Genomic DNA, 18,402 nt, shown 5'->3' with positions numbered 1-18,402 from the left:
TTCCTGTGAAAGAAGGTCGCATTCGGAGTGTCCTACTTGCTTTTCTGAAATGAGACAGTCTCGATGACGTATGCAGCCTTCGAATGCGACCTCCGGAGGGCGCAGCCTTCTAAATGAGACACAGAGACGCAGACGCTGAAAACACCGCGAGTCACGTGTGATTGAGTTTGTGTATCAGATGAAACTACTCCACGCATTCAGAGACACACAGAACATGCAGATTTATTAGCGACATGCACTGACTGGTTGCTGTAACATTTATTTCTGTTGTGTTATATGATGTTAGATTAATCCATGTTGAGTAAAAATGTCCAGAGTTTATCATCATTATTAACATAAATTTGATCATAATCTCGATATGAAATCATTTATCGCCCGACGCTAATTTAGGCTATTTATAGAACGTGCTTGGCGGGCGACTCGGAGAATCCATGCGGGCTACCAGGTGCCCACGGGCACAATGTTGGTGACCTCTGGTTTAGACAAAACAAGCCAAAATGCTAAACCAGCTAAAAATCAATATAATCTGACACCACATTTCTTAAATTCTTATTTTAACTCATTAGATGAGGTCATTTAAAAAAGTGTGTTTTGTAAACCTGAAAAGGTCATGGAAAATAATCAAAATAATGTACGCATAATAATTAAGTCAAGCTCTAACATATTTTATTGGGTAGAAAATAGTGCTGTCAAACGATTAATTGCGATTAATCGCATCCAAAATAAAAGTTTTTGTTTACATAATACATGTGTGTACTGTGTAGGCCTATATTTATTATGAATATATACACACACATACAGTATATATTTCAGAAAAATATGTAATATTGGTATATTAAATATTTATATATAATATAAATTATATAAATATATATATATATATATACATGTAAATATTTTCAATATATATACTGTATGGATTATCTTCATTTCCTTATTTGTGTTTGATTATTGCTGGCTTCTGATACCGGGACTTGTGATTCATCCGAGTCATTCAGTATGCAGCTGTGAAATTTCTACAAAGTTTCTATGTGTCATCAGAATAGGGACTTGTTAAATGCATTAACATTTTTCAGATGTCATGCTCAAGCTCAAAAGACACAAATTAATGTAATACTAATGTTATCCACTAAGAGGAGCCACAGGATGAGAATTGCTTTTCTCATAGGTCTCATAGTTTTTCTAGTTCTCGTAGTTTAGTTTCAGTATGGTTCAATGGGTTCACATAAACAAGATGTAAAGAAATTAATTTCTACAACCATGGCACACATATGTCTCCTAAGTTTAATATAATTAGTTTGCAAAGAAAACTGAGGTGTCCAAAAAACTTGCATATCAAAGTGTCATAGAACCTTACTTTTAATGAAACTAAATACATAGGCCTATTTGTTGGTTGCCAGACATGCCTAAATTAATGTCATATTTCAGTTTATTTGCCTAATAATGTATTGCATGACGAAACAAGGCATAATATAATATATAATAATTAAGCAATTGTAATTGGCCGAAGGTCTTTTTCCACCTGCTTCAAGATACTTCGCATCACGTGACTCATCAGGCGCTCATGCTGCACTACGTAACACAGCTCATACTGACTTTTTTTTTTCATTTGCCGCATTCACGTCTCATTCAGTAGGCGATGCTGTATTCAACCTACACACACACACACGGAGGGGCGATGGCTGTAAAGCTGTAAGACAATAAGGAGCAACATTCGCCCCTGAAGAAACGCGTTTTGGAGAGTGAACTTCAGCCAGAAGCGATAGTGCGATAGTAGACTTGTTTCCTCTTTACAATGAATGCAACAAACTTATACTAATGTTTTCGTATGAAAATGGAGATTTACGTACAGACTTTACTTCAATTTCTCTTATTTACATTATTTTGTGAGGACGGTTGCGCACAGGTGTTCAATCTCAGTCTCTCCATAGAGGAAGGTTTACTTGCAAAAACTATTGTCGGGGATATAAGAGCTGGATTGCCGGCGAAAAGCCAAAGTTCTGGATTCTTCATATCTGAGAGCAGAGACTCAGACGTGTTCAGAGACTTTGAGATCGATGGAGACACCGGGATCATCTCCACCGCCGTGGTGTTGGATCGAGAGCGCACAAATAAGTACGAGTTCGCGGCCGCCACTTTAACAGGAGAGGTCATTAAAGTAATCATCGAGGTGAAGGATGTGAATGATCATTCCCCTGCATTCCCTGTGAAAACAATACAGTTGAATGTGTCTGAATTGAGCCCTCCAGGAACCTGTTTTGAGTTGGAAGGAGCTCAGGACCAGGATGAGGGTGATTATGGCATCCAGGGCTACAGAATTACAGACGGAGACATGAGGAAACTTTTTAAAGTCGAGATCCGCAATAATGGAGGTGGTATGTTAAGTTTTGACCTTATTCTGCAAGCAAGATTAGACAGAGAAATTACAAGCTTCTACAGTTTCACAATCGAGGCATTCGATGGTGGTTTGCCGCCCAAAACCGGCCAGTTGCAAGTGCATATTACTGTACTTGATGAAAATGACAACCAGCCTGCAATCAAACAAGACTCAGACGTGTTCAGAGACTTTGAGATCGATGGAGACACCGGGATCATCTCCACCGCCGTGGTGTTGGATCGAGAGCGCACAAATAAGTACGAGTTCGCGGCCGCCACTTTAACAGGAGAGGTCATTAAAGTAATCATCGAGGTGAAGGATGTGAATGATCATTCCCCTGCATTCCCTGTGAAAACAATACAGTTGAATGTGTCTGAATTGAGCCCTCCAGGAACCTGTTTTGAGTTGGAAGGAGCTCAGGACCAGGATGAGGGTGATTATGGCATCCAGGGCTACAGAATTACAGACGGAGACATGAGGAAACGTTTTAAAGTCGAGATCCGCAATAGTGGAGGTGGTATGTTCAGTTTTGACCTTATTCTGCAAGCAAGATTAGACAGAGAAATTACAAGCTTCTACAGTTTCACAATTGAGGCATTCGATGGTGGTTTGCCGCCCAAAACCGGCCAGTTGCAAGTGCATATTACTGTACTTGATGAAAATGACAACCAGCCTGTGTTCAATCAAACAGAGTACCATGCTGTTGTATTGGAAAACACCCCATTAATGACACCTGTCTGCCAGGTATTTGCGACAGACCCAGATCTTGGCAGCCACGGCTGGGTTACCTATAAGATCAACCGCCGTCAAAGTGATCCAAATGAGTTTTTCGTTATTGATAGCTCATCAGGTATCATTAGTGTCAATAAATTTTTGGACTATGAAAACCAGTCATTTTTTGAGCTCGTTGTGACAGCATGGGATTCTGGGATTCAGCCTGAATCCTCCAGCACATTTGTAAGTATTAAAGTCCTGGATGTCAATGACAACCACCCAAATATTAGCATCCTTTTTCTAAATGAGCCCGGAGCACCTGAAGTATCCGAGGGGGCGAGACCTGGAGACTATGTTGCAAGGATTGCAGTCTCAGATCCAGATTTAGGAGATGTCAAGAAGATTGATGTGCACCTCCAAGGTGGGGATGGGATGTTCTCCCTCAAATCCACTGATGATTTTCTTTATGTTCTCTGTGTGGATGGCCCACTGGACCGAGAGGTAAAGGATGTGTATGAACTCACTGTGACAGCCAGAGATTTCGGTTCTCCTCCTCTGAGCAGCAAAACAACATTTCAGGTTCAGGTCACAGATTTGAATGACAATCCACCTGTTTTTGACCAAAACATCTACGAGGAGAGCATTCCTGAGGATGTGCGTGAGGGAACAGCTCTCTTCCGAGTCAAGGCCACAGACAGAGATCTTGGAGGAGATTCTGGAATCATCTACTCTATTATGCAGCCAGAGCAGGAGCAGTTGTTGAATATAGATGCAACATCAGGTCTCATTACCACTGCTGCAGGCCTAGACCATGAGAGAGAGACAGAGCTGAGGTTCTTGGTGGTGGCTATCGATGGTGGTTCCCCCTCTCTGTCCTCTACAGCCACCGTGACCATCCATGTGGTAGATGTCAATGACAATAAACCTATATTCAAACAACAATTCTATAACGTTACTGTCAAAGAGCACACAGCTGTTGGGACATGCATCTTACAGGTAAAAATTATTATTACTCTCCTTTTCATGAATTTGTTCCTCAACCAGTTTAAAAATAATATGCCTCTATTACTCTTGTCAAATTCATTCATGTTTTTCTCTTGTAAGAAAAAATGTCTTAGTCAAAAGTCAAAGCTTAAGTCAGTATTAAAGTTCACCCAAAAATGAAAATCCTGTCATAATTTACAAACCCTCGTGTTGTTCCAAAACTGCATGATTTTCTTTCTTCTGCAAACACAAACGAAGATATTTTGAACAATGTTGGTAACCAAACAGTTTTGGTAACCATTGACTTGAAAATGAATCGGTGTAGAAACAATTTTCAGTCAGAAATTGCTAGTAAATTTCACAGTTAATTACAAAGTAATTGCAAGTAAAACACTGAATTAAACATGACATTTTAAAGTAGAAAGACTGAAATAGTATTGTTTTGTAATAATCTACTATAATAAACTTTGAATATTTTTTGACAACTTCGAAAAATCATTTTTCTTTTTACATTCTATGGACAAAAAAAGACAATTCTCAAAAAAATTCTCAATATGTTTCAAAGAAGATAGAAAGTCATACAGGTTTGGAAAGGCATGAGAGTTTCCAAATGATGACAGAATTTTACATTTTGGATGAACTATCCTAGTTTTAAACAAAGAAGCAAAAATAAAAGATGCAGTGCAACATGGCCAAGACAGGTGTGAGGCATGTTTTGTTTTTGGCAAGCGCTAACTAACTAACTATCCAGCTATTGTGGATGAAGCCTGTGCACAACAAATAAATCATTGTAGGGATCACAAGGTCAGAAGAAACACTCAACTGCTATCACAACAACATACACACTCACTCTCAAAACAGAGACAGTACTAAGACTTTTTGTTGAGACAAAGGCAGCTGTGTTACAAAATAGCCACAACACACCGCTCACTGCTTTGCCTTCTTGTGTGTGAAACTGTCGCCTGGCACAAGTGTACTCGGCATGACAAATCAAATTGTATTGGGAGTTTCAATATTTTATTGGAAACACTTTAGATAGTTGCTTACTTTTTTCTAGTTGCTTATTAGCATGCATATCAGTAGCATATTGGCTGTTTATTAGTACTTTTAAAGCACATATTAATGCATGACCATATTTTAGAATCCTTTTCCCTTTTCCCTAAGATCCATTAAATTGATCAAAAGTGACATTCAAAGACTTAAAATGTTACAAAAGTTGCAAAACTTTTTTAACATTTATAACAATTTTATTAGGATATTAGATTGATTTCTAAAGAGGCATGTGTTCCTGAGAACTGAAATATGGCTGTTAAAAATTCAGCTTTTGCCATCACAGGAATAAATTACTTTTTAAAATAGTTATTTTAAATTATAGTAATATTACTTAGGCATAGAGGTAAAAAACAATACCTTGGATGTTTTTGTTATATCAATGAACTTTATTAACTAAATCAAATCAATATTTGGTGTGACCACTCTTTGCCTTACAAACAGTACTACTAGGTACACTTGTGCAGTTTTTAAGAAAGTTTTCATCCTGAAGAGGTGGCAGCAGTTCTTCTGTGGATTTAGGCTTTAGTCTCAATTGTTTCTGTCTCTTCATATAATCCCAGACTGACTGTGATGTCGAGGGCTCTGGGTGCTGTGCCATCTGTTGTAGGACTCCATGTCCATGAAAAATCTTGCCATATTTTTGGGGGATATATTTTTAGATATCTCTCTTTTTGATCATAGCCGCAATCAGCTCTGCGTGCAAAGAGTGTTTCTGGAATTTATTATCTCAGACAGTTGCTTTAGACTTTGAACAGAGGTCTCAGTCTTCCACCCACTACGGGGCTCATAAATGTTAGTATGATATCTTTTTTATGACAGAAAGGCTTAGATCATATGGTGCTTCTGAAGATATGACAGATGATAATAAGGATCAGTACTGCCGCTTAACATGTAGAACACCATAAAACATAAAATCTTACTCCAGTGACTCAGCAACAGAAAATTTGATTTAGAAAAGCTAAGCAACATTCCCCACTCTGTGTAATTCATCTACTTAAAAAAAGACTTGTATTTGATTTGTTATTAATTAAATTCTGTCAATACACACTATTTAGTTCCCCAGAGAAAGGAAATGTCTGTTTTTTACCAAATCGCAAAAACTTTACTTTGTTAGATGTTATGATATTTAGTAAACTTTAGTGTAAAGCTTAAAGACTCCATGAAATAGCTTGATAAGGAAATTTTTCGTTCTTTGATGTATTTCCTAATAATACAAGAAATTCAAACCCATCCCCTTTTTAACACAAAAAGGAATCTGATTAATAGAAAACATATTATTTTTTATAAAAATGTATGCATGAATGTCCACCCTAACCCCACACCAAAACATATCAGTTGTTTATATAAATATATTAATTAGACAAATTAATTTAGACAAATGTTTTTGAAAAAAAAAACAACAACAATAACACAGTACTGTACTGTATATATTTTAGATAATTTTGTGTCTTCAGGGGATATTTTAGATATATTTCTTTTTGTCCATATAGCCACAATCAAAAACCTGAAAACTCAACTATTTAACGATTTAGCAACTTGATACCAAATTCATACAATTTGATTAACAGTAAACATACTATTTCTATAAAAAGGTATGCATGTCAGTAGGGCATACACATTTGGTATGTACAAATGAGATTCACCTAAATGTAAGATCGTTACGAATTGCCATTAGAGTGTTTCTCCAGCTGTTTTAAAAGATGTCTCTTCAATTCGTCTGAAGACCAATTCAATTCTCTGACAGATGCAGACAAACGCAGTCAACCAATTATAGTACGTCACTTCTAAGACATTCCAAGACCCGACAAATGCAGACGCAACATGTTCAATCAGCTAAGACAAGCGCTGACCAATGGCAACAGACACCAACACACTGATCCGACAAAACCTGACGGAAAACAGGTTTGCCGTATGTCTGTTGGTATGTCTGCATCTGTTGGTGCAGTGTCTGTGAATTGTCTTAGGGTCATGAGGAAAACAAGGTTATTGTGTTTATACAGTTGTTCATCACCTGAAAATTACTCAGAAAGTACAAGTATGTTTTCCACGCAAAAGGTTTTAGTGGTCTAAAAGAGTAAATCTGGAAACGTTAATCTGAGACACCTTTTGCTGAGCCAACACCTTAACAATGTTAATGAGATAATGCTTGCCCGCACGGTCATTTTGGTGCTCCTAATACACAAATGATTGATTACAGGCTCCTAGTTTTGGAATAATGGTGCAGTTCATGTTTAAACTGTGCAGAATAGTTACAGATTTTATTGGCGTTAAATGTGCAATATGAGAAATCTTTTACCTCAAAAACGTATTGGTATGACCACAACATTACATGGGATTCTGAGTAATTCTCACACTGGAGGCCAAGGAAATTGTATCAGCTGCAAGTCTAGATACGATTTACTTTATTTATACATTTCCATCTGGTCCAGGTCACTGCCACAGATGCTGATGATGCTGAGTTTGGATCAGTGCAATACTCCCTCTATGATGGCTTCAGCAGCAAGGATGACCACCCTTACTTTCACATCAACTCTGTCACTGGGGAAATCTGTGTGTCTCAAGATATTGATCATGAAGCTGGCCTTGTGACCTTTGACCTGACAATTAAAGCTGAAGATCAAGTGAGTTTTGTTAATACTGGCATTGTGGAAATTGACATTAAATGGAAAAAGAAGCTAGTAATTATGTTTTCTTTCTGAATAGGATGGGCTCAGTTCGCAGACATTTGTTCACATCAATGTGGAGGATGTGAATGATAATGCTCCTGTTTTTAGTCCTGAGAAATACGTCACAAGTGTGAGCATCCATGCCCAACCTGGCACTGAGCTACTCAGCATTTTTGCTTCTGACCGGGATTCTGGGAACAATGGAAAAATCACCTATGAGCTTCTGCCTGGAGATTCTGCCTCTTTATTCACTGTGGACCAGTCAACAGGTAACATGCTGGGACTGAAATCTGTTTTGCCAAAACACATGTTCATTTCAGAGAATCTTTTATTTACAATTCAAATAGAAAGACTTTAAATAATTTAAATAGAACGCCTTAAATAGAAAGACTTAAAAAGAAGGAAACTGTTCTGCTGTCATACACTCTTAAAAATAAAGGTGCTTAAAAGGTTCTTCACAGTGATGCCATAGAAGAACCATTTTTGGTTCCACAAAGAACAATTCAGTCAAAGGTTCTTTAAAGAACCATCTTTTTCCTACCTTGTTATAATCTAATGAACCTTCTTTCGCCACAAAGAACCTTTTGTAAAACAGAAAAGTTCTTCAGATGGTAAAGGTTCTTTATGGAACCATTTACACAAAAAGGTTCTTCTATGGCATCGTGAAGCACCTTTATTTTTAAGAGTGTATGTTATACTGTAGTCCATAGGACAGCATAGATAACTCATATATTTTGGTTAGACAACATAGTGCATGCTTTTCTTGACGGTCAGGCTGAGAGTCTTCTGTAACAGATACAGTAATTGCTTTTGTCACATCTCAGTAGGAGGCCTGTGGATTTACACAGCACCTTTCTTAATCCTGACTAAACTTAAGTGCAGATTGTGTGAAGTGGACTGTCATGCATTGCTGAGTGTCTACAGAAATCTGTGATTATGCTTTATATCATGTACTCAGTTATCTTATTATAAAATGTTGCAATTGTTGCTAATTTAACCACATACAGTGAAAATTTCCAGTTACTGAGTACATTCATAAAATTTAATTTTGGCAAAATGTTAAATTTTTAATCTGGAACCAATATAGTACCAATATGCCATGATATTTTGAGCAATTCTATAATTTTCAATTATAGTTCATTGAAAATGACAGATATATAAACATTTACTTTTCCCTAATTTATTTTAAGTAACGGTCTATAATACAGTATATAGATGTCAAATATCAAAATCGCATTAGTAGTTTAGGAAATACAGATAACTGTTATTATTAAAATGATTTGTATGGTACATGTTACTGTCAGTGTCCTTTACTGTTCGCACACATAGAGCTCCTGCTGAGCTGTGTTGTTTGGTGTGACGCATTACAGTAATCAGATTACTCTGTAATGAAGTTGGAGGGCTGTGATTTATTTTTCCATAATCCCATTACAATCACTGTTCTGCCGTTAATTGTTACATATATGTCTCTCTCTCTCTCTCTCTCTCTCTCTTTAATGCAGAAGTGGCAAAGATGAACAAGCATATGCTTTACTGTATGCCCTAAGTGTGTTTACTCTTAAGTAGTGCTCTGAAGCCTGAGTAAATATTCCTCCTTTTACATTGAAACATGAATGTGTAAAACATGAGAAACTCATATAAAACTAATTCACTGCAATTAATTTGCAGAATCAATTTATTTGCAGAATATGACAGCTGGTCAAAATTACAAAAAAGATGCAGTGTTTTCAGACCTCAAATAATGCAAAGAAAACACAACAAGTTCATATTCATTTTTAAACAACACAATACTGATGTTTTAACTTGGGAAGAGTTTGGAAATCAATATTTGGTGGAATAACCCTGATTTTCACGGCTTTCTTGTGTCTTGGCATGCTCTCCTCCAGTTTTTCACATTGCTGTTGGGTGGCTTTGTGTCACTTCTGGTGCAAAAATTCAAGCAGCTCAGCCTTGTTTGATGGCTTGTGACCATCCGTCTTCCACTTGATCACATTTCCAGAGGTTTTCAATGGGGTTCAGGTTTTGAGATTGGGCTGGCCATGACAGGGTCTTGCTCTGGTGGTCCTCCATGCACACCTTGATTGACCTGGCTGTGTGGCATGGAGCATTGTTCTGCTGGAAAAACCACTCCTCAGATTTGGGGAACATTGTCAACAGAAGGAAGCAAGTTTCTTTTCTTCCAGGACAAACTTGTACGACGCTTGATTCCTTCACGATAGAAAAAAAAAGAATCAGGTCCTTCTTGAAGATAAATGTGTTCGATTCCAGCCTTGCTGAAGCACCCCCAGCAAGATCATCACCTATCCTCCACCAAATGTCACAGTGGGTGGCTTGTAGGCCTGTCCAGGTCTCTGTCTAACCATTAGATGACCATGTGTTGGGCAGAGCTAAAAATTAGACTCATCAGATAATAAATTCAACTGCATTTATTTCCAGCAAATTTCTTAATGTTTTCTTCGTAAATTTCTTCATAAATATTTGTATTAACATAAAAAGTTCAACTGAGACATAAACTGAACAAGTTTAACAGGCATTTGGTAAACAGGAAAGGAATAATGAGTCCCTGAAAAAAGGGACTGCTTTAAGTGCTACAGTGCATCTTATTCTCATGGACTGCAGCAGATTTGAGAGATGTTCCTCCACTCTTCCACCAAGGCATTTGCGAGTTCTTGAACACATCTATAGGGAGATACATGGTTACGCATGGTTTGTCACTGCAAGGATGATCAGCTCTGTCTCCTGTCTCGCTGTAGCACTGTCTTAGGGGTCTTACAGTATGGGCATTGCAAGTTTATTGCTCTGGCCACATCTGCCATCCTCATCCCTAATTATTTATTAGAAATAAATAATTTGAAAATTAATCCATTTGAAAAAAAGTGAACTTAAAAGTGAAAAAATAAAACTTAAGAATAAACAGATTTGCATTTCAAATAGCAACTTATTAAAGAGGACCTATTATGCCCCTTTTTACAAGATGTAAAATAAGTCTCTTATGTCCCCAGAGTGTGAATGTGAAGTTTTAGCTCAAAATACCCCACAGATAATTTTTTTATAGCTTGTTAAAATTGCCACTTTTAGGGTATGAGCCAAAACGCTCCGTTTTTGTGTGTCCCTTTAAATGCAAATGAGCTGGTGCTCCCGGCCCTTTTCAGAAGAGGGCGGAGCTCCAAGAGCTCAAGCTTCAGCAATACCGGTGTTAGCCTTTGCAAATAAACATTTCACTATTAGTACAAGCCTGTTATCTTTACAGAAAACGTACTCTGTTTAAAAGTCAGTCATCTGATTTTACTGTTCATAATAAATGATTGTTTATGAATTACACAGACGAGGAGCACGGCGCGATAAAAATAATGACAGCTGGTCTCATTTTGCCTTAGCGTGCTATCCCAAACTTTATAAGTCCCACATATAATTATGAGCTCGACAAATCCAAGCGGTCGACTTCACATTGCTTTCATATGCAACTTTTAACTACCACATTCCTGTATATACTATCATTCTGGTAGCATGTGAAGGCAGCATCAGTGAAAACAGGCATAGCTTTAGCAACATTAACCTTACAGAGGCCAAGAAGCACTTTCAGAAAGGCAATTTGGAAAACAAACATGTGATACTTACTTTGTCTGGAGCTGACGTTCGTGCACGAAGCATTGGTATTGATCCCTAAACATATAGGGGACTTTACCGATTTTTTCCGGGATATTTCCTTCGAAAATAAAATTTTACCACAGTGTCCTCAGCAGCTCAGATGGAGGGAGTCTATGGACACTCCTATGTTCGTTGGTGCATCCCAAAACACAGCACTTGGTATGCCTCTTTAGCGCTGACGTTGTATATCTCCTGTAGTTAACGTTACAGCAAGAAAACAGTAATGGTGGACCGCTGCTTCTCACTCAGGCCTGTGTATGCTAATAAGGCAAAGATCGTCACAAATGGGCGGGACTTTTCCCCTATGGTGACGTGTACATAGGGAGAAATCTGGATCTGCTCGTTTGGAGAGACCGATTATAATTTATTGGGATTATAAAAAATGAGTGGGTTGATTTGTACCATTATAGGCTGGTTGTTTTCGCACACTGCAGCCACTCAACTGTGTTCAAACACCTTATAAAAGTGATTTTTGCATAATAGGTCCCCTTTAAATACGCAGTGCACAGTGAATATGACAATGCAGCAAACACAATATAGCATAGACCTCTTTGAAACATCTCTTCGGATTCACAATTTTGCAAGGTTTGTGACATGTTTATTAGATATTAAAAGCATTATAGCATCTTAATTAATAGACAGAACTTTTGAACAGTAAACTAATAAAGATGGAGAATGGGCGCTTATGAAACTTATAAACTTGACTGAAACAACTTTTATTTTTGACTTGTATTATGACTTATTTTGACTCAGATGCACGGTTCTCAGTGCTGTCAAAATAAAAGTTGCCAAATATCGCCTCATGTCAGCTTTGACTAAATATCAGTGGAACACAAATTTTATTTTATTTTATTTCTTGTTTATTGGCATGCAGGTGCTAGGAAATTCTAAAACAAACAACCAAATAAAAAATACATACATATTAATCTCTTTTGTTTGCATGCCAGTGATTACCCTTCTGTGTACCAGTGGGGGCACACATGCCTAAAGTTAACCACTCCTGGTTTAAATCAACAGATGCTAAGGATTTTAAGTTAGATCAAGGTGACAGAATCTAGCAGGCCCCCCACCATCTGTCAAAAGTGGAGCTAGCCACCATGTCACCATCAGTGATGGGATGTTTTTCTCTTGTTAACCAGTGTTTAGGTTTGTTCTTGAAAGATTTGGAAAGAGACTGAGATTGTATAATCTCATATATAATCTGAGAGTGTATAAGTAAAAAAAAAAACTACATCATGGCCTTGTGCTTACCAAGTTTCTGAGTTATCTAGCAGTTAAAGAATTAGCTTTTATTACACATTAAAATCAAGATAGTGTTATTAGGGTTATTAATTTAAGTACCCTTACATTTCAGTCTGTAATCTATTTAAAATTAAACCTTCTTTTTTAATTGATCAAACATCTACGCTGCAATAGTAGCTAAAACCTTGAGCAAGTGTCCTCTATGATGTTAATGTAGGCTTTGTGTGTTCCTCAGGTTCCCTCTTCCTGAACGCTTCACTTTCCCAGCTGCGCAGCAGCAGTGTGAAGCTGTCTGTCTCTGCTCAGGACAGAGGAGGCATGTCTGCAGTTTATCCTGCTAACATCACCGTGAACATCTTGCAGAGCGACCAGCCACCTGCCCTCTTCCAAAAAGCCCACTACACCTTTTCTATCGCTGAGGATGCCCCCGTGGGCTCCTCTGTTGGTTTGGTTCAGGCTGTTACCCCTGCCAGTGAGTTTTCCTTGCTTTTTCTAAGAAATGTTATGACTGCCACACTTTGCCCTATTTGAGACTGGACAGTGTGACATTATGTTCATTTAGTTGAAGAAGAAACCTATTTGTTAACACTTTACAATAAGGTTGTTTTTGTTAACATTAGTTAATGGATTAGTTAACAGTAACTAACAATGAACAACACTTTTATACAGTATTATATCTTTGTTGATGTTACCTTGTACATACATACTAATGTATCTCCTAGCGTTAGTAAGTGTATTAGTTGACATGAACTTATTATGAACAACACATGTATACAGATTACAATAAGATTTTTTTTCCCTGCTAAATAACATTAGTCGAGACTAGAGAGCCTACAAACATTTGTAACACATCATGTGAAATAGGTCACGCCATTCAAGATGTAGATGAGTTTGTTTATTGGAACAGAGTAATGTAGCATTACATCACTTGCTCACCAATGGATCCTCTGCAGTGAATGGGTGCAGTTAGAGTGAGAGTTCAAACAGCTGATAAAAACATCACATTAATCCACAAGTAATCCACACAACTCCAGTCCATCAGTTAACGTCTTGTGAGGTGAAAAACAGCATTTCTTACTTCCAATCTTTTTCTTTATTTTTAACATAGAACAATAGAACAGAAAAAAAGAGAATATGAAAAAAGATAAGAAAAAACCCCAAGCCTATATACCAGTCAGACCTTTTTCTTTAAAGGGACAATGTACATTCAGTACAATACTTCAGCAGCAGTGTTCTCCACAAAGGTTAGAAAAGGTTGCCAAGCAGTAAAGAATCTCTTATTTAATCCTTTCGTAGAGCATCGGAGCTTTTCCAATTGTATGTTATAAACAACATCTTTAATCCAGTGTCTATATGTTGGAGGTGAAGAGTCTTTCCATTTAAAAATAAACCTCCTGGCTAGAAGTGAACAAAAAGCAATAACAGACTAGGATATGCTTAGATCATAGTCTTGAGTAACAACTACAAATATTGCTGTCAGCATGGCCGGAACAATGGTTTTACCGAACATTTTAGAAAAGGTCTCAAAAACTGAACTCCAGTATTCTAGCAATTTCGGACATGACCAAAACATATGATATAGAGTGGCAGGAGCTTGTTTACATCTGTCACTTGTAGGGTCCACATCACTTTTAATCTTTGCCAGTCTGTCTTTAGACCAATGAAGACAATGTAGAATTTTAAACTGAACAATCGTATGTCTAAGACTAATAGAAGAACAATGAATTCTCCATATTGCTTCCTGCCAAGCCTCATCTGATATTTGGTCCTCCATTTCTTTTTCCCATTTTTTGTTTTAAAGTTTATAAGGTAGCCAGATTGTGTAAATTAAGTAGTCCATAAACTTTGCTAATAGACTGTTTTACTCCACACCTATGCTCGAGAATCGAATCAATGAGAGATCGATGAGGACAACAGGGGAAACAGTTTGATTTCGATGATACATAGCTTCTAAGCTGTGAATACCTATAAAACTGTGTGTTAGGAATAGCAAATCTCTGGATTAATTGTTCGAAGGGGGCAAATGTGTCATCCAAATCCAAATCATGCAATGACCTAATACCATTTGAAAAACAGCATTTTTAAATAAACAAATGTATCATTAGGACGTTTTTGACTTTAAAACCTTGCTTCTGGCTGAAATACAAGTCTTCTAATTCATATAAATTGCTTTCTCCAGAGAAAAGTCATCTCATCTGAATCAGGAGCGAAATATGCACAGATCAAGCCCCTTTTCACAAGTAAAGACAGTCTAAAACAGTACTAAACAAACAAGTCAGTGGATTTTGATGTGAGATGACAACAGGGGGATGGACTTTGTCACTGGAGGATGTGTTATAATAGATTATGGACTGGTATTTTGGCCAGAGGCAACTGTTTATATTTAAAAAGCCTTGATGATTTTTTTTTCTTACAAACACTCAGCTTTTTACTTCACAAGACATTAATTGATGGACTGAGTCAATAGGCTCATTCACTGCAGAGGATCCATTGGCAAGCAAGTATTGCAACGCTAAATTTCTCCAAATCTGTTCTGATGTGAAACAAACTCATCTACATGATGGCCTGAGGGTGGGTACATTTTCTTTTTAAATGATTCCTTTAATGGTTTAAAGTGTTTTTTTTTCACATTAGTTCACATAAAAGGGTGATGGATGTTTCACACAAAAATGAAAAATTTGCCATAATTTACTCACCCTTATCCTGTTCCAAACCTATATATTTCTTTCATCTGTTGAACACAAAAGCAGCTATTTTGAAGAATGTTAGTAATTAAACAATTGTTGGGTAGCCATTAACTTCCTTTTTTTTTGGATACTATGGAAGTCAATGGTTATTAACATTTTTTCAATATCATCAGAAGAAAGAAACTCATACAGGTTTGGAACAGGGTGAGTAAATGATGAGCATTCAGATTTTTGGTTGAACTATCCCTTTAACTAATGAATTAACGAATGTTGCAAATTTAAGCTATTAACGTTGAGAAATTCATTAGTAGATATATACTAGTTAACATTAACAAAGGACAACTAAAGCTGTAAACATATCTTTTTTATTAGTTTCTGTTAACTAATGCATTAACTAAAATGTAGTGTAATATAATGTAAAACTATTAGGGCCAGATTTACTAACAGCTTGTGCCAGAGCAAACCGTCTTTTGGCGTTAAAATAGTACTGTCAGGATTCACTAAAGACGCGCAGTGAAGAATTAGCGCTGAAAAGGTGTGGACAGTTATTTTTGTGCCCGATAATGTTTTCTACATTTTACTAATGTTTGCATATCCTTTTTTTTTTTTTTTTTTTTTTACATCTTGCTTTTCCACTAGTACCTACTATTTCCAGTCATTGTTACCCCAGTGACTAATCCAGTTTGCGGGTCAGGGATGAGCTGATCAGGGGGTTAAATATCAGTCTAGTTGGCAGAGTTGTTAGGATAGATAATGAGATTTGCTGTGGTCTGTTTCTCCTAGTCTACAATCAGTTGTTTTTAGTGAACAGTATTTTATGCCCATTAAGTTATTAGGGTTAATCACACATTCTTAACATACTCAGTGATTCACATCTACTTTGTTTGAGGTCATTTTAGATTTTGATTTTATAATAGTATGCTGTTATCAAAGTACATATAGTATATGTGCTTTTGTGGAAATGCCTAAAAGGTTACATAAAAGGCTGGTAATTTATATTATGATTTGGTTTTGCAGTAAAAATGTACTGGTTTGAATCATAAAATTAAGCGTAATATATATATATATATATATTTATCGCTTAAAGCATTCCATTTTTGATTTATTTAAGTTATTTGCATTGGTTTTTGGCTTATACACATGAAAACATGCACACACAAATGTTTAGAGTGCACTTCAACAGTAGACAGTCAGTTGAGGTAAACGTTTAGATTAGCTGATTAACCCTCTCTTCAAGTCAAATGAAGGTTCAGAAATTCTGAGTTGGAGAGGGGGACAGATCCCTTAATCTCTGGGGGCTTTGGTTTTCTCCAGCCGTTTCAAAGTCTCAACTGTCAAACAATAGGATAATGGCAATACCACTTTTAGTACATATGTTAGGGGTAAGTGTGTCATTAAGTTCTAAATTTATAAGCATACAGTCTGCCTGACACTGACAAAGATTTATGTTACAGTTAATAGGTGATGTATTAAAAAACATTCAGCCATTTTCTTTAACATACCCTATTAATAAGATTATTTCATACTGGACCTGCGAATAAAATTCCTTTAAATAAAACTGTAAAGCAATAGTTCACCTGCAGAATAAAAAATATTTATTTTATTTTTCAAATATGCAAACTATTATTTTTTTCATGAAACTCTAATATAAGGGAGAATTAATGGAGAATTTTTTTTAATTATTATTCAGAAACTCTCATTTTGTGTTGCATGGAAAATAAAAGAGTATGGGTTTGGAACAACATAAGATTGAGTAAACAATTACATAATTTTCAGTTTTGGGTAAACTATGCCTTTAAAGGTAAAAGTACACTGAAAAAAATGGGTAACACTTTAATATAGAGACCAAATCTCACTATTAACTAGTTGCTTATTAGCATTCCTATTATTAACATGTTGGCTGTTGATTAGTACTTATAAAGCATTTATTCTACATGACCATATTCTACATCCCTAATCCTACCCAATACCTAAACTTAACGACTACCTGGCTACCTATTAATAAGCAGCAAATTAGAAGTTTATTAAGGCAAAAGACGTAGTTAATGGTTTGAGAATTAAAATAACATGTGACCAAAAGTTTCACTCAGAAATTGCTAGTAAATTTAAAAAATAATTACAAACAAATGACAAGTAACACATTAAATAAAACGTTAAATATTGAAGAAGGAAGACTGAAATCGTGTTTACTTATAAAACATACTCCATTATTTTTTGTTTTATAAAACGTAACCTCGGTTCCCTGAGATACAGGAACGAGTACTGATCCCATGAAGGGACGGTAGGGGGACGAGGCGGATTCAGCCTCCTAGCACCCCTTAGGAAGCGGATGACTGCGCTGTTTCTGCCCACCGATTGTCCCTCACTAGGGGCATGAGAGGCCGCTATAGCCGCCACATAGACTTTGAGCGTGGATGGGGAACCTCCCTTATCCAGCAGCTTTTGGAGAAATGACAACACCTCTGTCAAATCGGAAGTATGAGGTTCTTTTGGTTTAGACACCAAGCGGAGAAAAAGAGACCACTTTAAGGCTGTGGGATCAGAGCGATCGGGGGAAAAGCACAAAGAAGGAGGTTGGGCCAATCGTGGGCCAACGCGTCCTTGGTCTTTGAGAAATAGATTAGGCAGATTCTTTATTCAAGAAGGCGAGCCGCGAGCAAAGCAGAGTGAGTCATGAACTCTCGTAGTAAGAGCGGTCTGTCTCAGCAGCGCAGCCTCAGCGTGGGCGTGACCCAGGTGAGAGGCGTGTTCAAATACAAAGCTGTCAGCGATATTGAATCATTGGTGACAGCGTTCTGCTCCAAACGGCCCAGGAGGATTGAGCCTCTCGACAATGAGGGGCGGCGATCCTCTCGTGTAAACACATTGGCAGATCAAAGAGCTGCGTGGAGAGTGATGCAAGCGGGGGCCTTGCCGGCATTAAATCAATCAAGCCTGATCGATCATACCCACGAGTTTGCCATTTCTGCCTCAGAGTAACTGGGAGGAGAGAAACACAAGAGCGGGGGAGGCGGGGCTCAGCGACGCACAC

The 18,402-nt window shown here is 37.2% G+C and overlaps 1 protein-coding gene across 1 annotated transcript in view; it reads left to right on the top strand.

Moving 5' to 3' along the window:
- The first annotated feature begins 1,678 nt into the window (after positions 1-1,678).
- The window catches only part of dchs2 (dachsous cadherin-related 2), a 39,593-nt gene continuing 22,869 nt past the window's right edge, over positions 1,679-18,402 (top strand). The window contains exons 1-5 of the mRNA XM_016559894.1: positions 1,679-2,372; positions 2,892-4,087; positions 7,558-7,749; positions 7,832-8,063; positions 12,920-13,156. Coding sequence (XP_016415380.1) covers positions 1,829-2,372; positions 2,892-4,087; positions 7,558-7,749; positions 7,832-8,063; positions 12,920-13,156 — 2,401 coding nt within the window. The 5' untranslated portion in view covers positions 1,679-1,828. The remainder of the gene's footprint in view (positions 2,373-2,891; positions 4,088-7,557; positions 7,750-7,831; positions 8,064-12,919; positions 13,157-18,402) is intronic.

Source organism: Sinocyclocheilus rhinocerous, unplaced genomic scaffold, assembly GCF_001515625.1.
Source record: "Sinocyclocheilus rhinocerous isolate Xijiao unplaced genomic scaffold, SAMN03320098_v1.1 scaffold1129, whole genome shotgun sequence".
Lineage (NCBI taxonomy): Eukaryota > Metazoa > Chordata > Actinopteri > Cypriniformes > Cyprinidae > Sinocyclocheilus > Sinocyclocheilus rhinocerous.
The sequence above is the reverse complement of the archived record's forward strand: the minus strand, read 5'-3'. Positions and strand labels throughout refer to the sequence as shown.